We start from the raw sequence: 23,509 nt of genomic DNA on the forward strand, positions 1-23,509 counted from the left end.
AGTATTGAACCCATGTTTGTTTAGCCAGCAGTGCAGAACCAATCACTAAGAATGTGAAGTTGTAATACTCTGCAAAATAAGAGATTTATGGTGTAACTTGAATTCCTTGTCAGTGATGAATATAACTGAGATCACTTGTTACAAGGAACTTTTATAACCTATTCACCTTCATTTCACATGTTTATGGGCACTGACTTCACTTATGATCTGCAGTTGGCAGTCATAAAGTTCTTTGTTATAATGGTAAATTCTGATAACGAGTTTGCTTCACATTGGCTCCAAATTCCAGTGGAAACTGTCATAAATGACCTGTTTATAAAACCAACCTTCCTGCCCCATGTTTACTGATTTCACAGTTATAAAGAGAAAGGAGTGTTCTAAATTATTTTCTAACCATAAAAAGAAAAGAAATTCAGGATTTTGTTTTCATTTTAGCAGTAGCAGTCATTTCCCCAATAACATTGTTAGCCAGAAATACCATTTCAACCCAGAGTCAAATTGATTCTTAGCACTGACCTCTTAGAAGTATTGTCATTGTCATGCTAAGAGGTGTGCCAGTGCCTCTTGGTTTTTATTACTTGTCTGTAAAAAACAAATGCTAAAGTAATACAACAGGATGTGAAATGTAAATGCAAAATTAGTCATCTTTTGAATTTGCCAGCAGTTTGATTTCTAAAAATGCATAATTCTCTCTGCTGTTTAAGATAAGTTCAGTTTATGTTTTTGTTGTTCATTATTTACAACTTCTTTTCTTAAATCAATTGGTGCAACTAACTTTCCAAATTCTGGAACTTTGATTTTGCTTTCGTCCCTAGATTCTCTAATAACATTTTTTCTTTTAAAGTGTTGCTTATTTAGGTAATTTAAAAGAAATTTATATTTATTGTTTTGGGAGGGAATTTATTTTTTAGAAATTCACAATATATAGAGAAAATAGATGATCTTTAAGGATGTTACAGGATCCACTGATATGGCTCAATTCCCAGCACCTCCAAAATAATTTCTATTCGAGCATAAAGAGAACATGGAAATGGGAATCTGGAATCAGAGTGCTAGTGCCTTACAAGAAGCATTTTCTTTTAATACCACTTAACCCTTTGTATGATTGAAAGTTGAATATTTTGCTAATAGAGCAAATATTAATGTCACTGCATCTAAGTCAATGTCGGCACTAAATGCCAAAGAAATTGTGCATTGTTCGTAAAATGGATAATGCAAACATTCAGGCAGCAGATGATAATGTCACTTACAAAATTATTATAATAATCTTTGTGAAAATTTGATAAATTTTCCAAGTTCCAATTTTGTTACATAGACCCTCTCAAGTTTTTAGTTTATTCTATACATAGCTGAGAGTTTGCCCAGTTTTGAGTTGAGGTGGAGACTGTTCAGAGCTGCTTACTGCCCGCTGGCAGGCTGATTACTCTTACAAATCTCAGGTCTGACCACTGTGAGTGGAGTTAAATGCCATAATTATGACAACTGCCCAACTATTTTATAATCGATAGTAATTTGCTGAGCAGATAAACGCACATTTAGGGGCTTGAACATACCATGTGGAACTCTAGGAGTTTCACTCTTGTCAATCTTTTGCACTTTAATTTTTTTCCTTTAGGGAACTTTTCTTTTTAACCAGGTAGATGCTTGTTGATGACAGGGACATAACTTACTCATGTTCATAAACATAAAATAATTTGTTTCTGTGCTTCATTTCTAGCCTTCCTCCCGGAGGCTTGGATTGTCCTGTGCCAACTGTCACACCACAACCACCACCTTGTGGCGCAGGAATGCTGAGGGTGAACCCGTGTGTAATGCTTGTGGACTCTACATGAAGCTCCATGGGGTGCGTCTTCTGCCTTGCCCTTCACTAATTTGTAGTCCCTCTTTGCAACTGGTTTCCATTTCTCTGTCTTTTTCTCCTAAAACCTGATTTCAGTTTCTTAAAAAGTTAGCAAAGGAGGAAGGATGAAAACAAACATCTGTGTTCTCTGTGTACTTTATGAAGCTAGGTCGCCATTAATGATAATATAGATCTCTCCCTACTAGAAAGAAGCAAGCAAAATACTGCCAGTGTCATAAATTAGCAGACATCCATTTTAAGACAGCCCGGATTCATTTGATTTTCATTTTTTTTTTTTATATTTTGGGGGTACACTTTGCAATGCTCATGGACTACTTCAGGCTCAGTGCTTTGGACTTGATCCTGATGGTGCGTGGGGGAACAAGCAGCGCTGGGATGGAATTTATCAAGTCTCTTGCATGCATTAGTTGTTAGAACTACGTCCTGGACCCAACACTTCATTGTATTTTTAAGCACTGGACTGGATTGATAGCACAGTGGGTAGGATGTTTGCCTTGCACGCGGCTGACGCGGGTTCGATTCCTCCACCCCTCTCGGAGAGCCTGGCAAGCTACCGAGAGTATCTTGCCTGCACAGCAAAGCCTGGCAAGCTACCTGTGACATATTCCATATACCAAAAACAGTAACAAGTCTCACAGTGGAGATGTTACTGGTGCCTACTGGAGCAAATCAATGAACGGTGGGAGGACAGTGCTATAGTGCTATTTAAGCATTGTGATTTACACAGTTATTCTTAGTTGAGTTTCAGTTATACAATGTTTCAAAACCAATCCCACCGAGTGCGTCAACTTCCTTCCTTCAGTATCCCCATGTTCCTTCCCACCGCATTCCCAGTTTTTAGAAATATGAAATGTGACCCTCAAATATATATACTGTTCAGCCAATGGTAAATTATTAAAATTTAATTAAAATGTGAGAAATGCATTTTAGAGTGAACAACATAGTAATAATCCTTTTTAAAAAATTGTGCTTTTAGGAACTAGAGATATCATACAGACAGGAGCTTAGGCATATTCTTTGCTTGCCACTGACCCTGCTTAACTCCTCTGCACCCCTTGGTCCCCCAAATATCCATTGTGTGGCCTTGGGGCAACTAAGCACCACTTTGGTGCCCTGGTAGGCCCTGGCACCACAGTTCCTGAGCAGCACTACATCCTGGGGCTCTAGCAGTGACCCCTGAGGTCCACTTGGCATCCCAAATAAAGACAGATAATTCGGGTACATGTTAGAGGAAGAGAGCATATAATCTCTTTGACAGTTTAAAAAAAAGTGTGTCAAGTTTGCACACTTTTTTTATAATAAGCTTTTGATACCATTACTGAGACTTCAGAGTTTGTATTTTTTCAGTCTATTTAATAAACTCATAGCCTATATGAATTTTTTTTTTGTAGGTGCCTAGACCACTTGCAATGAAAAAAGAGGGAATTCAAACCAGGAAACGAAAACCTAAGAACATAAATAAGTCAAAGACTTGCTCTGGTAAATAATATTGAAGTGTATTTGATTGTAAGGTTCTTATCAACCAACCATAGCAGTGGAGTATATTTATGAGGTTAATTTTGACTGTTGCAGGTAATAGCAATAATTCCGTTCCTATGACTCCAACTTCCACCTCTTCGAATTCTGATGATTGCAGCAAAAATACTTCCCCTACAACACAACCTACAGCCTCAGGGGTAAGTGTTAGAACACTATAGACTCCTACTGAGCTACTGGGTTGCTCTGTTATGTCAAATTTTATCTTATCTGGCAGTACAATAATCTAAACTTACTGTTGAGTTTAGTTAACTGATAGTTTCAAAATAACAAACTTAACTATGTTACAAACCTTAATTAAGACTAAAGGGGTTGGGGGGCACGGCCAGCAGTGATGGGAATGAAGGACTATGCCCAGGTCATTGCTGGAGGTTCTTCCAGGAGGTGCCGGAATGAAACCTGAGCCTCCAACCTTTATATATCTCTCCAGCACAAGATTTCATGTCATTTTTAATGGTGAAATTAAAACCAAAACAAGCAAAAAAGTTTAGTTTGAGATGTTTTAAATTAGTTTATTTCCAGGTTTGTATCTAAATTGGTAGATATGTATTTGCAATGAAGAATGTAGATCAGAAAAACTGCCATTTCAGTGTTTTCACTACCCTGGTACCCAGGGTATTTAAATTACTTATAGCAACTTCTCCCCCTTCCCTTCCCTTCTCTCTTCTCCTCTACCTACTCCAATCATAGCTCATTGCAGACTAATCTGTGCTGTTCTCTCACTGATCTTCACCCAACTGTCTTGCTAGGATTCCCTGCTTCCTCAAGTGTCTTTTTGCTTATTTCTGTGAGTAGCACGGTTTGGAGTCATTCCTGCCTCCATTCCTGAGGCCGTGGAACAGTATTTTTGATGGTCTCAGAGCTAGTTTCTGCAAAACTGTGATTTAAAATTTTACCTGGAATGTTCTTTGAAAAATGAGTAGGCCTCAATCTTCACTAGGGATTGTTCTTTTTCCACTTCCACCCTTTATTGCCCAAGAATTTCACACATTCTGGTTATATAGATACATAACCGGTAAACAGTCAATTTTAAAACATTCTTGAGAGTTTTTGCGGCCACCAACTTATTAAGAAGCTAGGACTTAGTTATCATGAGATAGGGAGTGAGGACTGAGGGCCCAAGGGAACTTTATCATCAGACTAGATAGGGGCAGGGTGATGTTTTGGTCATGCTGTGGCTGTATTTTAGGGAAGAAGCACCAGCATTAAAATTAGATGTTTCCTTAAGAACTGTTTTCAAGGGGCTGAAGAGGGTAGAGCGCTTGCCTTGCAAAAGTCCTAGTTGGGTTTGACCCCAGATGATCCCTCAGAATTCCTGAATGCAGAGCCAGGAGTAAGCCCTGAGCACTTCCAGGTGTGGTTGAAGAAACAGAAAAGGGAAAAAAAATAGTTTTCTGTATTTAGTTTTGCCCTGTTTGGGGTACTTTAAAATTCTGCAAATAGTGGAGTTCATGCTCAATTCAATCAGCTAATCAGTGGCTGAATAAATAGCTGTACTCCTACATTTTTTTAAAAAAGTGCCATATATGTTGGAAAAAAAATAAAAATAAAATTCTGCAAATTCCTCGACCCCACCCTGGATTTTCTGAGTCTGAGTCCTTAGGGGTGGGGTTTAGAAATGTGACTTTGAAAACAGGTGCCGGGATCAGGTGAGCTGGAAACTCCAGTTAGACTTTAGGGATGTACTCTGAGAGATTAAAAGATCCATATTATTTAAAAATATTTATTATGTCTTCATTTCTTAGAAGCATTTATGTTGCTCCTAAGTCAAAATCATATTTTCCAAAACTTGAGATGAGTAGCTGATACTGAGACCTCTGGGGTCTCCTGATTTCTGAGCTCTAAACGGCAGCTCCCAGTCACTTCTGTTGGTGATTGTAGTCCAGTTTCTGCCTAGTAAAGTAAAGTAAAGGCCCTCCCGTTGATCATCGATTTGCTCAAGCAGGCCCAGTAACGTCTCCATTGGAGACTTTGTTGTTACTGTGTCTGGCATATCGAATACTCTCGGTAGCTTGCCGGGCTCTCCGAGAGGGGCGGAGGAATCGAACTCGGGTCGGCCATGTTGGCTGCGTGTGCTATCTCTCCAGCCCTAAATTTGAATGATGAATGGCTCTAAAATAGAGAATCAGAGGGCCTTGGGGACTATGATCCTTGGAAGGTGGAGTCTGTTTTGGGTTTTTGTAATGTAAAATGCCCAAGTTGGGCTATTTGCAAGTCCTGTGAATTGCCCTGGAGGCGAGGAGTGGTAGAGCCAGGAGGTAAGCCAACCTTATCCAGAGAAAGGACCCAGGAGTCCTTTGACTTCTGTGGTAGCTAAGGCCCAACAAGCCCTTCAGGAGAAGTATTGTTCTCAGGGCGTCAGAAATGGGGATTTGAGAGTGTGGGTGAGGTGTTCCATGATTTGGCTGCTTCCAGTAAGCTTTCCCCCTGGGAGGGACTTGCTTGCTTCTTTCCTTGCATGGACACACTCCTGTTCCCACCTATCCAGGGGTTACCTCTGCTGTTCAGCTCTTTGGGGATATTCCTAGTTCCTTCCTGATGAGGCTGTTTTAGGAAACCAGGCCTGTGGGACTCTTCTGTATAAGGGAGAGCCACTATATGCTCTTGTTTCCTTAGGCCTTGGCTGAGACTTTCTCTTTTTAAAAAGAAAAAAGAGTTTTACTTCTTTTTTTGTTTTGGGACCACACCCAATTGTGCTCAGGCTTACTCATGGCTTGTCCTCAGGGATCATCACTGGCAGTGCTGGGGGTGGGGGTGGGATGTGGTGTTGGGGATCAAACACTGGTTGGCAGTATGCAAGGAAGAGCTTATCCCTGAACCATCACTTTGTTCCAGTGTGGCAGCTAGGCTGCTGGGAAGAGCTTGGCTGGAGACATTTTCTGTGAGCTGTTCTTCAGAGCATTTGTGAAAATCCCCTGGTAACAAACATAGGCCAGTCTTCTAGTAGGTCCTGGTGTGTGCTTGGTGCTGGAGAATAGTTGATGTTAGGACTACATAGAGGATTTTGGGAAGTGCTGTAGGTGTTGAGGGGGTCTGTGTTCCACAGGACGCTGACTGCCCGGCGTTCAGGCTGCCGGTGTTGATATGGGCTTGTTCATTGATCTCCAGCGGGAGTGAGTATTGCAGGGTTATCTTAGTTCAGTCTTTCCCTGAGTGTGTTGGGGGTGGGGTGGAGAGGAGGCTGGATAGTAGCCTCCATGCAACTGGGTATTTTTTTGCTTGCTTCCTTAAAGGTAGCTTTGCAGGGGAGCACTGTTTTAAATGTTTTCCTGAAAAGGGGGATGGAAGGTGCTAAAAGCTGGGAACCTCTGTCCTCTGTCCATTTACTAGGGCTGACATTCTTGTTCCTACTCGCAGTGACAGCAACAACTTGGTGCCACACATTCTGCCATGTAAAAATGTCAGTTGCTATGGAACTGCCTGTCCATTTTGGTTTAATGATTCTGAGGTACAGCGAGAAGCAGAAAGCTGCTGCAGGGGCTGTCGTTTGATTTCCCGCAAGATGTCAGCTGAAAGACATTGCCAGTGTGCACTCCTAGCAGGCTTCTTCCAAGTCCCGATGTTTCTGTCCAGCCCTGAGCAGTTGGTGGTTCCAGATCCCTATCAGGGCCTAGCTCCTGAGCAGGCCTGGCAGGAACTCAGCAGGTGGGTGGGCTTCTTTTCTGTCCACTCTAGTGCGCAGACCTCCAGGGTTCCTTCCCCAGCAGGATTTCTGGGGCACAGAATAATCAATGCTGATTGGCCATCAGCATTCTTCCAGGGGTGTCAAAGTGCCATAAAAAGGAATTCTGTGCTCCTCTAAAACCTAATGTCTTTGATCTCTTTGCATGTTTTAATGTGATGTGCTTGTTGCTAATTTATGTCTTATTCAACCTAGTCTCTGGGAATAAGGGAGACTTCACCAAGGGGGGTGACTTATCTTATGATTCAGTTTCTCTTTGTCTTTGGTTGTGTATGTGCAGTATGTGTGATATAGAAGGTGAGAGGGAGAGTTTGTTTCTGTAGGAAGACCAGGAAGACCAAATAGTATGACCATATATGCCAGTAATGAAATGGCCCTAGTTTTCATCCTTTGGAATTCTTTGTGTTCATTAAGGAAGTGTTTTCAATCTTATATTCCATTTATTGACTGGGTAAAATATATTTTGTACTCTTACATTTTTTTTGGTATACATTTGTTTTTGTCTATACTTCCAAATCTAGAGACTGGGGCACTAGCCTATGAAGTTCGTATATGCGAACGCAGTGTTTCCTCATAATCTTCTTAAAGATAGGAAATTTAATTTAGTGACGAAATTATTTAGGAGGGTGTGTGTGTGCGTGTGTGTGCGTGTGTGTGTGTGTGTGTTCGGCAGTGCTCAGAGGCAATTCTTGCTTTTTATGTGGTGGAGTTTGACTAAAGAGGAACTCTGATTCAAGAGGCTGTTGGAGCTTAGACAAAAAATGACTTAACTCTTGACTTGAATCCTCCAGAAGATGATCGAGAACCTAGCAACAGTGGAATTTTTTTGTATTTTGTCATCATACATGTTCTTTTCTGACATTCATCTCCCTTCCCCATACTTTCTTATACATGGCTAGAGGACACAGAGAGGCAGGAAACTAGCTTTTCTCAAGTACCTTTTATAAGTAAAGTAAAGGCCCTCCCATTGATCATTGATTTGCTCGAGCGGGCCCAGTAACGTCTCCATTGGAGACTTTGTTGTTACTGTGTTTGGCATATCAAATACGTCATGGGGAGCTTGCCAGGCTCTGCTGTGCCGGCGAGATACTCTCGGTAGCTTGCCGGGCTCTCTGAGAGGGGTGGAGGAATCGAACTCAGGTTGGCCATGTTGGCTGCGTGCAAGGCAAACGCCCTACCGCTGTGCTATTGCTCGAGACCGTATGGGTGCTAGAGATTGAACCTTTTATATGCTGGATGTTTTATGTACATTTTCTTTTTTAATTCCTAATCATGACTTAACATATGTGTGGACATTATTTCTATTTTCCTTTTGGAGTAGTGAGACTACTCCAGGTAAACAATAGGCCCAAGGTTTTGTATCAGGTTAAGAGGCAGGGCTTGTATCTGTGGCTATAGTCCCATGTTGTGGTCACTTGTGATGGAGAAAGGAGTCTTTACAATGATACATTTCCTTTAAAAAAATTTGCTAAATCTTTGAGTAGTTTCAGCATCTGGTATCAGCCCATTGAAACACAACAGCAGCAGAGAAGTGATTTGCTCATAAATATAAGGCACATTGTTCATATTTTCCTGTTAATGTTATACTTACTAATAAAATGTATTATAGCAGTAGTAAGCCTTCTTGTTGGGTAAAAGAAAAAGTAATTGGTGGTTAAATAATGAGAAACGTGATTATTTAAAATGGCTCTTAATATTAAATATGAGCTTGAAGGACTAGAATTCTTCAAATGCTTTGATTTTTAAAGTCATACATATCTATGTTAGTGGAAACTTCAGAATGTTTAAATTGCCTTGAATTAACTTTTAAATCATTAAAAAAGAATTTTGTATCAAACAAGTATCCAATTTCCCTCAAGGGAATTTATAGTCTAAAGATGCTCTTTTCCAAATGAATAAGCAAGAAAGAGTTAAAAAGTCATTAATCTCCAACAAGGGGCTGTGAGGGTTGCGGTTAGGTATTATTATTGCCTCATTTATAAAGCAGGATCAGAGCGACTCTGTAAGGTCACAAAACAATCCTGCGCTGAAGCCGGGACTGGAACCGATGTCTCCTGCCTCCCCAGCCAGGGCTGTTACCACTCCTGGGAGTTGACCAATCATCACAGTTATTAATATCCCACTTGCTGCTTGCTACAAGCCATGAGCATAAATATTTTGTTGGCATTTTATCTTCATGCTCCCTGTGTGCCAGGCTCCTTTCTTCTTTCACAGCCCCTTCTAATAACTCACGTTCCTGTCTGACCACATTGGCCTTCATGAGAGTCACACGTCACCCTGGCAAGGATCATTTGAGCCTGTTGGAGTTTGCCTATGTTCAAGGCCTTTCCTTTAGTCTCTCTCTCTCTCTCTCTCTCTCTCTCTCTCTCTCTCTCTCTCTCTGGCTCTTCCTTTCTCTTTCTCTGTGTAGAAGGATAAGTAGAAATTAGAAATGCCTTGATCAAACTAATACTCAATATCTTTGCATTTATATTAGTAAAGCTGCATTGTTCTATAAATAGTGTCCACCCAATTTATCACAGAATTGAGGTTTATTTAACAAGTGACTCTATCACAATCTGACAAGACTACTTAGTAAAGACTAAACATCAAAATGGTCTTTCACCTTTTCATATGGTCTGAGGTTAGAAGGCTTTAATTCAGAAATTAACTTTTTTTTTCTGGATTAAAAGTTTTTTAGTTTTTCCTTTGCCTCATAAGAATACACAAAATTGTCACAACATGAAATAATGTTACTGGAAAACATGGCCAAATTAAAAAAAAAATCTGGCTTAGAATGCTCTGAAATGTTATTGCTAAATGAATCTTTGAAGAAAATGAATTCTTTTACTGGAACAAAAGTAATTTATTATGCATTTCATGGGTGTCTGCCAAAAGAGTTACTAGCAATATGAAGATCTAATGGATATGAATTAAATATAATCTGTTAGCTCTGTTCTTGTTTCGATCTGTTAACTTCCTCTGAAATTTTAATAATTCTAAAAAGCATCATCAAAGGCAGGTGTTGGCATATGAGATAAGTCACAATTCAGCTACCACATCAGGCCTAATAGTTAGAATCGGAAACTAGCTACAAAGTGACTATTTGATTGACTTTAATTTTAGGAAAGATTTTGAAAAATAACATCAACAGAAAGTGTTACTGATCTCATTTTTTGCTATGAGTAAACAATTCCAAGTCTAGGAACCTGTAAATGATTTACTTGGTGTAGGGTCATATTGGTTAGTTGTTAGCTGGCAAGACTTTTGTTTTTTGTTTTTGGGTTACACCCAGTAGTTCTGGGGCTACTCCTGTCTTGGTGCTGGAATTCCATGTGGTTACAGGGATTGAACCTGTGCCTACTGCATCAAAGCCCATTGAGCTTTCTTTTCCTTAAGTCACTTGGCTCATGGTGAAGCCATAATGGAGAAGTTTTTTTCTGGGGGGTTGTGGATCAACAACTGCAAGAAACAGATTAGGTGGTCTTAGAATTCTGTGGTTAGGGTTTGCAACACCTCACTTTTATTCTTCACCTGAAGGGGAAAAGTAACTGCTGCCTTCTGGTTCTTAGGATAAAGGGGCGAAGTTGTTGAAGCCCAAGAGTAGCAACAAATCTTGAAAGATAATAGTGCCATGCATTTTTCTCTCTCCCAATAATGAAGTCTTACTTGATTAGAAATAAATTTTACTCTCTGATGTTGGAAATTTGTGTTGATAGAGAGCTATTGTGTTAAAGCAACAATACTTTAAATACTTTGTTTTCAGATAGCAATGTTTCATTCCGTGTGATACTTAGTAGATCCTATTGCTATCTTATAAATCCTGCTTGCTTCGTACTGTTCTTTTTTTGGCAGGGAGTTGGACAATTGTCCTTAGGAGACCATCATGTGGTGTCTGGAGATGAACCAGGGTAAACTACATGCAAGTCAAGTGCCTTAACCCTTATACTATATCTCTGGCTCTCATAGTGTTTCTTTTAAGTTTAAAAACTAATATTAAGATGCTTAGCCAGAGAGACAGTATGGGTGATAAGAGGTGTGCCTTGCACACAGTTCTTTTTTTTTTTTTTTAACTTTTTTATTGAATCACTATGAGATAAACGCTTACAAAGCTGTTCGTGATTGGATTACATTCATACAGTATTCCAGCACCCTCTCCTTTCGGCATTGTGGTTTGCAATACTGATACCAAGAGGTTATCAAGAATATCCCTTACCTACCTTTAACCCTCAGATCTTGTCCAGTGTGATCATTCCCAGCTATTATTGTTATAGCAGTTTCTTCTCTATCTTACCTAACCTCAGCCCCGCCCCGCCCCCCCCCCCCCCCCCACATACTTGTATTTAGTTCCAACCATTGACCAGTCCTCCTAACCCCTGTTTTTCTGGTCATGGATATTATTCTTCTAATATATATATACATACATATGCATATATGTATATATATCACGAATGAATGCAGTCATTCTATATCTGTCCCTCTTCCTTCTGACTCATTGCACTCAGCATGATACTGTCCATGTCCAGACTCTAGTTTTATTCCCAGCACTAAATGATTCCTTGAGCACAGAAGACCTTGAGCACCAGTGACTGTGATACAAATCTTCACCCTAACTTTCCCCCTCCAGAGTAACATGCTCATCCAATTTTCTAAAAGCTGACTTTTGAAAATTAGAATTGTAATTCACCAAGTTTTAAATCCTGCCTCTGAATCCTTGAATCACTTTAATTGAAGTCTACAGTGGACACACTCATTCTTTAGCATGCTTATGATTTAAAGTTTGGGGGCAGGCCCTCCCCCTGCATAAGATAGAAGTTTTTGCTGATAATTTGAGGGAACTCTGACTGTGCCTTTTTCCACCACATATGCTTGCTGTTGGATTGTTATGGATGTATGAGTGAATTACCTAGGATAGATTGTGCAAAGAATTATTCTTCCATCCTTTAAAAGGGGCAGCATCCATAGAGATGAATTTAATCTTTCCATAAAAGGCAAGGTGGGATTTCGGGGTGTCTTGGCAGGGTGACAGGGATAGCTCCCAAGTGTCCAAGTAAGGAATTTGTTTGTTAACATAATATTGCTAAACTTTTACTATAAACCGAATTATGTCATCATTAGAAAATGACCATGATTCTTCCTGATGAGAGAAGGTTCTTTTTATTGCTTGCTTTTTCAAGCAGTTATACGTAGAGGGTTTTCTGTGAATGAAAAAAGGTCCTGGTGGAGGCTGGCCTCGTGTGTTTGTGTATCTGCTTTTGTGTCACCATTTTTTTTTTTTGGGTCACATTTGGAGATGCACAGGGGTTTACACCTGGCTTTGCACTCAGGAATTACTCCTGACAGTGCTCAGGGGACCATATGGGATGCTGGACATCAAACCCTGGTTGGCATGTGCAAGACAAATGCGCTACCCGCTGTGCTATCACTCCAGCCCTCTGTCACATCTCTTAACTGTTACTGAGAGAATTTTGTGTCTGATCCTATTACCTCCATGTACATGAAATGAATCTTTTATAATAGACTAAGAAGCCCTATCTGCAAACATTTCTCCTTTTTGGGAACATATACATGATTAAAAATTTCTTGTGAGGAAGTCTGCTGGAAAACATTTGCAGAATCTTAACTGAGAAGGGGTAAAAAAGCAAAGGAGAGTTTTTGGCTGTGAGGGATGACTAAGGTCCATCCCTACATCCCTATTTTTTTCCTACACGAGAAAAAAATGAAAAAGTAAACTTGACATACTTGGATACTGAGGAAGGGACAGGTCAAGGACCCTGGAAGTGGATGGTCCGAATGTGAGCTTAAGGAGGCACTGTCATCATCAGAGATGCATGTTCCTTCTGAGAAAGAGCCACACTCACCTCTCAAAATCTCTGGGCTTTACTATTTCAGAATGAGATTGTGTTATGATGTCTTAGCAGAGAGTTCTGCTGTTGACTCCTGGTTATTTTTTTCCCTAAAAGTGAAATTCATGTTTTTAACTCATGAGCCATGAGCTCATGAGCCAGAGAATCTGCATGTCCCTTAAGTTGAGACCTTTGAGGAATTTCTTTGCTTTGATCTCCCACCTTTCCAGAACTGCTTGGGGCTGTGTGAGAAACAGTCTTTGGGCCACCTATTTATTATAGGGTCTGTGGAGTCAGGGGAAAGAAGAGACTTGATGAAGCTGTTGGGGCTGGGGACGCTGAGGCATCAGATCAGAATCCTTGGCTTAATGAACTAAGAATTCTCCGCAGCCAGTGAAGGCTTATTCTCACAGGAAAAAATTTCAGCCATCTCAAGATGAACTGGGCCTACCACTTCAGAGTTGTGGAGATTTTCCATGTCCCAGACTGCAGCAGTCTGAGTTGTCCCTGAAGTCATTTATTCCTTCAGGAGAGAGATTTCCAGACCAGTGGCGCTCCCATCTAGTCTGGCTTGCTTTTAGTGCTGGGCTCAAGCTGGGTCTGTTGCTGATAACACATTCTTTCAACAGGAAGTGCCTCCATTTTCAGTTGTCTGTGGGAGGGTGGAGGGCAGATAAGCTGGGAATGGAAACACAGGACAGATTTCTGCCCCACCCTCATATTGCCCTTTGATCAGAGGACCCTGCCTGAGCTCCGGTGGAGAGGAGGAAGGATGTTTCAGTGACTGTGCCCAGCATTCCAAAGCACTTTCCTCTCCTTTGGTTTGCTTCAAGGGACATTGGTTGATTTAAGTCAGGTGGCTGCTTTGGCCATGCAAGGATGGATGTCTGAACTCAAGTCCATTCAAGGATTTCGCTATATGTGGAAAACCATGAACTAGTTGACATCGCATACTGAATTTTTAGTCGCTTTTGTTTTTATAGCTAAGTTGTAAATAAATTTTCTCTGATTCCCCTCTCTCCACTATTGTGCTGATTTTTATTAAGGTCACCAAAAGGAAGGAGAAAGTACTTAAGCTAAGTAATAACGTGACAATCATTTTTGTTGTTGTTTCATTTTGAGTCATACCCAGTGGTGCTAGGGGCAATTTCCAGCTCACCTGCATGCTCTTGAGCCCTAAGCCAGGGTTCTCCAAGAGAGCTGTGCCAATTCTAGACTCTCCACATTTGTAATACCTACCAGTGAAGCCTTGTTATGTGCCTTGGTATTTGAACTTACTTGGAACCAGTCTGTGCCTCATGGCCTGGGGGTCACTTTCAGGAGTGTCCGTGGGGGTCCCTTATGACCCTCTCCTCTTTGTTAGCCTCTATTCATTCCTCTGGTTTTCTTGTTCTACTTTGACTCTCCAGGATTGCTTCCCCTCAAGTGCTAATGCAGATGTATTCTGGTTAGATGGGGCTGCACCTTTCAATGAGAATATTCAAAGAAAAGTATAGGTGGCAGATAGCAGACCCTCTCAGATGATGTTGTTCTTCCAGCCCTTCGTGGGTTCCCTCTAAGTACTCTGTGTGTGTGTGTGTGTGTGTGTGTGTGTGTGTGTGTGTGTGTGTGTGTAGGGGGGGAATGCACAGGGGTCACTCCTGGCTCTGCACTCAGGAATCACCCCTCGCGGTGCTCAGGGGACCATATGGGATGCTGGCAATCGAAACTGGGTTGGCCGTGTGCAAGGCAAACACCCTACCTGCTGTGCTGTCTCTCCAGCCCCCGCAATGTATTTTTTACTGAAAGAAATTAACTTAGAAATATTGGAAGGGAGAGAAAGAAAGGAGTATGTGTTCAGAAGAGAACACAGCCTTCTCAAGAGTAGAAAAAGGCAGAAAGAGAGAAATGTGTGTTCAAGGCAGAGCGGAGCCTTAAAAGAATACGCAAGCAAGCAAGGGAAGAGAGAGAGATACATGTTCAGGGAGGAACACAGGCCTGAAAGAGTAAGCCAAGTACTTTTGTGTGTGTACAGACGTGTTATAAGTATGACAGAATTTGTTTTGCTTTTTTCCGCTTACATTACATTTTCCATTCTCCAACATATTATTTCTAATAATTGCATAATATTTTCAGCGAATGTGCCTTGCATCCCTATATTATTTGACATTAGATTATTTCTATGGTTTCCACTATCACAAGTGACCCTACAATGAGTATCTTATGTGGAACCTTTTCCTTCCTTTAAATTCTTTCCTTGGAATACATTTCCAGACGTGAAATTATAGTTAAGTAGGATATAAAGTTCTCGGCTCTGCTGACTTCTTTTAAAGATATGCATTAAAATATAGTCACACTCCCCCACCCCCATCCCTGCCCCAAGCCCACTGTCCGTTCCTCACGAGTGAGTATTCCTGGATTACCACAGTCTTGTGAGGTTCCTTCAGATCTCATTATGTATTGTTAAGTGAAATTTTTTATTTTTCACTGAGATAATTATCATAAAGTTTTTTAGCATACTATTTCATATTTAAATAATGTATCCCAGTTTGAAAATAGGGCTCTCATACCTTGGGTGAGGCAAGTTCTTGTCCTGTTTTTATCTGACTCAGAGCTGCCTTTTACAGATGAACAGTCCTTGTTCCAGGAGTTCATCACTCCTGTGATTTGGGGTCTGCCCGCCTGTCCATTCATAGTAGGACTCTGGCCACCATAGAGCTTAACTTTTTCCTTCCAGCTTAATATTATTCTCTCAATAAAGAAGGTAATGGGCATTTCAGCAGTTTCCGGGGACTGTTGTTGAAGTGTGAGGAAAACTATTTCAGGTATTCTTTTTTGGGCCACACCTGAAGGTGCTCAGGGCTTGCTCCTGGATCTCTTCAGGGATCCAGGTCGGGCCCAGGAGACCTATGGGGTGCTGGATAAGCTGTGCAAGGATGGTGCCCTACCTGCTGAATTATCTCTTTGAACCCTCAAAATAGACCTTGACATAGCTTAGAGGAAAAATGAACGACCAGCTAATAAACTGCTGAAGGATTGCAGAGCACCCAAACGGCAGAGTCTGTAACAAATTGAGCAACGATTCCCCAGACACATCTACTGCCCCTTTTTCAGAAGCAATATCAGAGTGCCCTTGTCTGGGAAACTGATAGTGCCCCTAGTTGCTCCTGAGACTACTACAGCCCTGTCCCATCTCTCCTCCCTGCCCGACCCTGCGGTCAGGGAAAGGCTGAGTTAGAGAGATTTTCATTTGCTCTGGGTGAGTGTCTTTTTCACCTAAGAATGATGGCATCTCACCTAGGCTAAAGGATGAAACAGGAAGATTAAATGAGGGCCATGCTCTGTAAAAACACCATGGTGCTTGAGGAGGAACCACAGGCCAGACTTGACTGAGGAAGCCTGAGTGTGTGAGTGTGGCAAGCCACCAGGCTGATGGTGACCCCCTTATTCCATTGCCTGTCACCCAGTCGACTGGTTCTATTTAGTTTTAGGGCCACACTTAGCTGCACTGCTCAGGATTTACTCCTGTTTCTGTCCTCAAGGATCACTCCTGGAAGGGCTCAGAGAATCATATGTAGTCCCAGGGACCAAAACCCAGGTTGATTGTGGGCAAGGCACATGCTGTACCTTCTCTTTGCCCCAGAGTAGATCTTTGAGTAGCTTGCTTTTGAGCGTGTGCTTGTCCTGGTTCCTCATGTGGTCCGAGACTGCTTCCAAGGGCAGGCCTGTCTCCTGGGGGAGATAGTTCCAGTCTCTAGCACTTGGGAGTTTCATGATGACTTGTGAAAACAACAGTACTTGTAGTAAAGTCATTTAATCAATGAAAATTTAAAAAGAAATAGGCAGAAACAAAACAATTTGTTAATCATTTGTAAGAGAGTTCATTCTGTTATATGATCTGTTTCCTTTAAAATGAAAAATACTCCTGTAATTGATTTTTCTTTTCTTTCTTTCTTTGGGATTAGGTGTTCACCCATGTTGGGTTTGCTTGGAATGGTGATTCTGTAGTTAGTACGGAAGATAATCACAGATTGGCCAGGCTTTTTGTGGGGCGGGACCTTACACATGCAAGTATTATACTGTCCCAGTGAGCCACATCTCCAGCCCTCTCGTCTCAAATTTGTTTTGCTGTCACAAAGCCCTCAGCTTAAGTTCTAACTTTCATTTATTTGGCCTCAGGGCTACTCCCGGTGATTACTCCTAGTTTAGGAATCACTCCTGTCCATGCTTGGGGGAACCATAGAATGCCGGGACTAAAACTTGGGTCAGCCTTGTGCAGGGCAAGTGACTTACCCAAGGTACTATCTCTGATCCCTCAGAGTAAATCTCTAACATTTTGCGTGTGTTGTTTTGTTTTGTTTTTATTTTGATTTTTGGAGTCACTCGTGGCTTATTGCTGGGTTATGACTTCCAGCAGTATTTAGAGGGACCAGGTTGTGCTGTCTGGGCCACCTGCATTTTGTAAAGCATGCACTTAGCCCATTGAGCTATCGCTCTGGCTTCTAAATTTGTATTTAAAACTGGGTGTGGGCACTGTTGCTGGATTTTCACAAACTTTCATTTTTGCTAGAAAGAAAAATTACTACTTAGCTGCGGGCTAAATTCAGTCTCCTCAGTTAGGAGTTGGGAGAAAGTTTGGGACTGGCAGGTAGAATGCAGTGATTGCACTTCCTGGACCCTGTCTTCCTCCCCCACCCACCCATCATGCAGTTATTGTGAGGATCCAAAACTTCATTTTGCTTCCAGATACAACTTTGTTTTTGGGTCATACCATGTGGCTGCTTACAATTCTGTGCTCAGTCCTCACTCCTGGTCACGGTTAAGAAACTACAAGGTGAAGGGGTCAAACCTGGTTTCATGTATGCCTTAGTCTGTTGAGCTCTTTCCAGCTTTGTTGTGAGGATGGAGAGATGATTCAGGCTTCATCCAGAGAAAAATGGGACCACATTTACTTTCAGATATCCCTGTGGTCTTTCCATATAGTTTAGTCTAAATATGGTACTTTGTGTTTCTCTGAACTGGAACATCAACTCAGTTGTATAAATGGACATTTTGAGGATTTAATGGAGTTGTGCATGTGAAAAGGAATGCTTAGAAAAATACAGGTTCCACTTGAGTTTAGAACCAAATTTCTAGTAACTTATGGAATGGTCTCCTGGAAGCTTAGGCTTTAGAGCTTTTAGAAGAGATAAAAAAAAAATGGTCAGGATTTTAAAATGTCAAATGCAGCTATCTTTTCAAACCATGCTCAAAACATGAGTTTCATTATTTTGGTTTGATTTTGCTCGATCATATAATGTTTCTGTCTGCCTTTGCTCATTTGAATGGGAAAGAAGGAATTAAGAGGAAGATGACCATTTCCTTCTAGAAATAATTGCCATGATTATGATGAAACATTTTCTTGGTAATGTGGTGTCTTTCAAACATGGTCTGTCCTTGGAAAGAATTAGGTAAATGAGGTGGATAGTAAAACCTGTGTATGTGTGGGTTAATTTTCTAAATTTCCATGAAGTCAGTGCTCAAAAATTTCATTTATCAAGCTCTGCTGTACTGCCATAGCTCTCCTTTCTGACTTTGGCATAATGGTTAAATCTTGTGGTTTGCTGTTGTTGTTGTTGTGTGTGTGTGTGTGTGTGTGTGTGTGTGTTGTGCATACATGCACAGGGCTCTGCATTTTCTTTTTTGAAATGCTTAAATTGTTTGGGCATCAGTAAGGCCTGTTAACCTATGTGTTATGATTTATTTCACTATCAGAGATCTGAGGGTTTGTTCCTTTTTACAAATAGGCTTCTTCTAGTCCCTGCTCCTGACTTTTGTCCAGTTGTGCATCTTGTGGGGGTGGAGATGGCCAAGAGTTCTCCGATAAGCAGTAGGGTGTGTCAGGCAATGGCACTGCCCTGACCAGTTGGCCCATCTCATTGGCCTTCATGTGTTTGCGTTGTGGAACTGTGCCACTAGGCAAATTGATTGATAACTGTCTCCTTTTCTCTTCCTTTTCTCTGCCCCCATCTTTGGCCAGGCGGGCGCCTCGGTGATGTCTACAGCAGGCGAGAACACTAACCCCGAGAATAGTGAGCTCAAGTACTCAGGTCAAGATGGGCTCTACATCGGCGTTAGCCTGGCCTCCCCAGCAGAAGTCACATCTTCGGTGAGACAGGATTCCTGGTGCGCCCTGGCCTTGGCCTGAGCCACTGCAGGGAGCAGAGAAACTACCGGGCCTACAGGACCTGCTCTGATTTTGCCAACCAGTCCACACTGGTGCCAAGATGCTGACAGAACGTTCTTCTGACACGTGATTTCTGTGCCTTTCTTTTGAAAAATGTATTTCCCAAGAGGCTCGCTCTGCCTTGCCATGTGACTCTGAAGAGGGAGAAGATTGAGTGCCTCCTGGGAAGGGCCTGAGGGGTTGCCTGCTGCCCACTCTTTGGCCAGCTCCAGCCAGCCTGCACCACCAGGGGAATCTAGATGCTGAGCCGCCTCCAAGAACTGGGTCTAGAACCGGGAACTTGACTGCTAAAGATTATTGCCAGCAATTAAAAAAAAAAAAGATTTTATGTGTATTGCCCCAAATCATGTACTTTTGCTCGGTTTTGGTTATTCCAGGATTTTCTCATACATTTTCCACGTCCAAATTCCACATGCTTTCATGGAGAAGATCATTCTAGGCCATTTGGTCCACACACACCTTCGGAGGCTGAGTCAGTTCCTGAGGTCTTGTCAACCGGCTCTCAAGTTTGCGAGACTGCATCCTAACTCTCCACACTGTGACTGATGCTTCTCAAAGTTCGCATTATGAGACTGATCGGGAGACGGTCGGAATTTGTAAACAGGGTAGCAAACAAGATATTTTTCTTCCATGTATACAATAATTTTTTTAAAAAGTGCAATTTGCGTTGCAGCAATCAGTGTTAAATCATTTGCATAAGATTTAACAACATTTTTTATAATGAATGTAGACATTTTAACTTAATGGTACTTAAATAATTTAAAAGAAAAATGTTAACTTAGACATTCTTAGCTTCTTTTACAGCTACATCCCATTTCTATATTTCCAATTGTTAAAGAAAATATTTCAAGAACAAATCTTCTCTCAGGAAAATTGCCTTTATCCATTTGTTAAGAATTTTTATACAAGGACACCAATATCCCTTTATTTGACTGTGGAATATGTGCTGGAAAAATTGCAACAAACCTTTACTACCTAACAGACAACACTTGTAAATACTCTAGGCATCTGTACACAATGATGAAGTCTAGTGTGACCAACCCTCTAACAGGTTGGGTCACATTATTTTTTTTAAATGGGATGTCATGGAAACCTATTTCACCAGAGTTTTAAAAATAAAAAGGGTATTGTTTTGTCTTCTGTACAGTGAATTTCTTCCCTTTTACTTCCATTTTAATACTGTATGTGTCTATAGATAACTCTGTAAAACAAGAGCATGTTTTTGTTTTTTGCAAATTACCTTCCAGATTTCCTAATTCATTGTCTTTTGGATTTGCCTATTTCTTGGTTTATTTGAGGTTGATATGGTTTTAGAGATCACTTTCAATTTGCATGGAAGAATGCATTTAATGAGTGAAAAAGATCCAGTATTCCCATGACATAATCTGAGATTATTATAAACCTTCTGCTTAGGACCAATGCTTAAAACACCAGAAAAGTCAAGTGTCTTTCCTTCTGCATGAAAGAGGTTCTAAAGCACAAATATAGAATGGTTTACTTCTGCAAAGGGTCATGAAATCTTAATAGCTAGTAGATCTTAGTCTTTTACTTACTAGAAGATATAAAGTGATCTCAATAGACTCTTGTGTTTACATGGTCATTGGTGGATTTCAGGGAACCAGGAAACTGACAGCACAGAAAAGTTGCATTTCACTTTGGCTGCCTGAAGTTGGGGAGTTTTGAGTTTTTCAAGGACTCATTAGATGCATTACAGCATTCATTGCATCTTCTTAGAAAGGGGAATTTTTCCTTTGTGGTGGGACTGTGTTGGAAGTCAGACTTTGTTTGGCAAGGTGCGTACGTATGATCCCCCTTGACATCTGTATGGCAGACAGGAGCAAAAGACTTGGGAGTCAGACCACTTAGCTTGATTCTACTCGGTGTTCTCAGAGTGGCTGTGCCCCTCCTGTGCTGAAATGATCAAGAGGAGGAGGGTTACTTGACTAACCTTGGGTGCAATTAGGGAATGCTGTTTTTTATTTTTTTCTCAAAATGGAGCGGTAGGTCAAATAAGTTTGGGAACTTCCACAGAGCTCTCTACGACCATGGGTAACTTTGTTTTTTCTTTCTTTTTTTTTTTTTTTTTGGCTTTTGGGGTCACACCCGATGATGCACAGGGGTTACTCCTGGCTTTGCACTCAAGATTACTCCTGGCAGTGCTCAGGGGACCATATGGGATGCTGGGAATTGAACCCAGTCAGTCTCATGCAAAGCAAACGCCATACCACTCCAGCCCCCGTCGGTAGCACTGTAGCATTGTAGCACTGTCCTCCTGTTGTTCATTGATTTACTTGAGCTGGCACCAGTAACATCTGCATTGTGAGACTTGTTAGTGTTTTTGGCATATCAAATATGCTACGGGGAGCTTGTCAGACTCTACCGTGTGGGCGGGATACTCTTGGTAGCTTGTTGGGTTCTCTGAGAGGGACGACGGAATCGAATCCGGGTTGGTCGTGTGCAAGGCAAACACCCTACCCACTGTGCTATCGCTCCAGCCCCCATGAGTAACTTTTTTTTACAGTGACTTTTCATTTTATTCAGATATATAAACAGTAATATCATATGTGATGTGTAGTTTTGGTAGCACTGTCCTCCCATTGTTCATCGATTTGCTCGAGCGGACACCAGTAACGTCTCAGAACAAATTGTGAGACTTGTTACTGTTTTTGGCATATTGAATACATCACAGGGAGCTTGCCAGGCTTTGCTGTGTGGGCGATATTCTCTCAGAGGGGTGGAGGAATTGAACCAGCTTTGGCCATGTCGGCTGTGTGCAAAGCAAATGCCTTACACACTGTGCTATCTCTCCAGCCCATTTTTGGTATGCAAATTTATTTTAGAATGCTTGTAATATGCAGTTTTGTTTTTTTTTCAGTATCAATCTACATTTTATTTAAAAAATTTTTATTAGTGAATCACTGCTCACAGTGTAAGTACACTTACAAACTTATAAACTTTCGTATTTCAGTCATACAATAATCGTTTACCAATCCCTCCACCGGTGCCCATTCTCCTCCACCAATGTTCCCAATATCCTCCCCACCACCCCCAGCCCCTGGGTAATTTTTCTTTTGGTCATTTTCATCTAGGATTAGCAAGTTTATAAGATTCAGGAAAATAATCCCAGAATAGTTCTGACATACAGTATTGCACATTGATTTTGAAAAAGGTTGGTGTGAACTTACCTGGGTGTTTCGTACTCCCTTTGGAGTGTCAGAAGTAAATGATCAGAGAATCTGATGTCCCTTGACTCACCTGTACTCCTTGACCAGGTCTGGAGAGAATGAAAGGAGGGTTCCCTCAAGCACAGTGGGTAGCAGAGGTGAAGGGAGGGTGCTTGATATGAGCCTCGAGTTTGGGAGATTGCTTTATAGAATAGGGCTGGTCTGACAGTGGGAGAAACTATTATGCCTGTTAACTGATTTTCACCCACACTCCCTTTACTGTTCTCATTACTTCGAGTGCTTCCTGGTATGTTGGGAGCTGTTAGTTACTATGCTTTGGACAATGAATTTTTCTTGTAAGGACTGTCGAGTGATCATTTGTTTCTGAGGGTGACCACAAAGATTGCTCCTTCGAATTCTAGGCCACCACTAAGTTTTACATGGCTCTCTCCCCCTCCCTCCCTCTCTCCTCCCTCCTCCCCTTTCCCCTTCTCTCCCCCTCCTTCCTCCCTCCTTCTTTCTCCCCATCCCTCCCCCTTCCTTCCTCCCCTATGACCCCCTTCTCTCTCTCTCCCCCTCCCTTCCCCCTCCCTCCCCCTCTCCTCCATCCCTCCCTCTCTTCCCCAGCTCTCTCTCCCCGTCCCTCTCTCTCCCTCTCCTCTCTCCCCCCACCCACTGTTGTTTTTTTGAACACATGGAGAAAATTATAACTTTCACTAGTTGAATTATGAGGTTCAGAAAAAGGGGGGAGGATGTTTCTTATATCCTGCCCTAGCAACGAACACTAATTGTGGCCAATTAAATGATAACTTTCTCACTTATAATTGTCTGAAGCAGAAGTTTGGTAGCCTGTTCCACATACACAGTGACAGTACCCGTCCTCCAAAGTTTGAGGTACAAAACCCAGAGGAATGCTTTGAAATAAATGGTGCCCCTAGACTTGGATTCTTCAGACCCATTGTTGTGGGTGGTAGAATATGTCTCTGTCCCGCCTGACTGATTTTAGGATCTCGATATACTTGGAGGTTGTCTGGGGTCTTCCTGTAGGATCACTGATGGTGTTTCCTGGTGTCTTTCAGGAAAGTAAAGCGAGTCATTCATTTCCCACTGCAGATAAATTAACTTCTTGCTCATGGGAAGTGTTTTTCTCAGTCTCTGGAAATTTGATGTATTTTCAGATCAGAGATAATTTAGTTGCTGGGAGAATAATACAGTAAATCTTGGATGGCCACACCA

General features: G+C 41.5%; 1 protein-coding gene across 3 annotated transcripts in view; it reads left to right on the plus strand.

The window, feature by feature from the left end:
• The window catches only part of GATA6 (GATA binding protein 6), a 29,545-nt gene extending 9,292 nt beyond the window's left edge, over positions 1–20,253 (plus strand). For all 3 annotated transcript variants that reach the window (XM_056138393.1, XM_056138394.1, XM_056138395.1), the window contains exons 4-7: positions 1,718–1,843; positions 3,253–3,340; positions 3,434–3,537; positions 18,903–20,253. In XM_056138393.1, the coding sequence (XP_055994368.1) occupies positions 1,718–1,843; positions 3,253–3,340; positions 3,434–3,537; positions 18,903–19,070 (486 nt within the window). In that variant the 3' untranslated portion in view covers positions 19,071–20,253. The remainder of the gene's footprint in view (positions 1–1,717; positions 1,844–3,252; positions 3,341–3,433; positions 3,538–18,902) is intronic.
• The last annotated feature ends 3,256 nt before the right edge of the window (positions 20,254–23,509 follow it).

The sequence above is a fragment of the Sorex fumeus genome, unplaced genomic scaffold (assembly GCF_029834395.1).
Source record: "Sorex fumeus unplaced genomic scaffold, SorFum_2.1 ptg000128l, whole genome shotgun sequence".
In the NCBI taxonomy this organism is placed as follows: Eukaryota; Metazoa; Chordata; class Mammalia; order Eulipotyphla; family Soricidae; genus Sorex; species Sorex fumeus.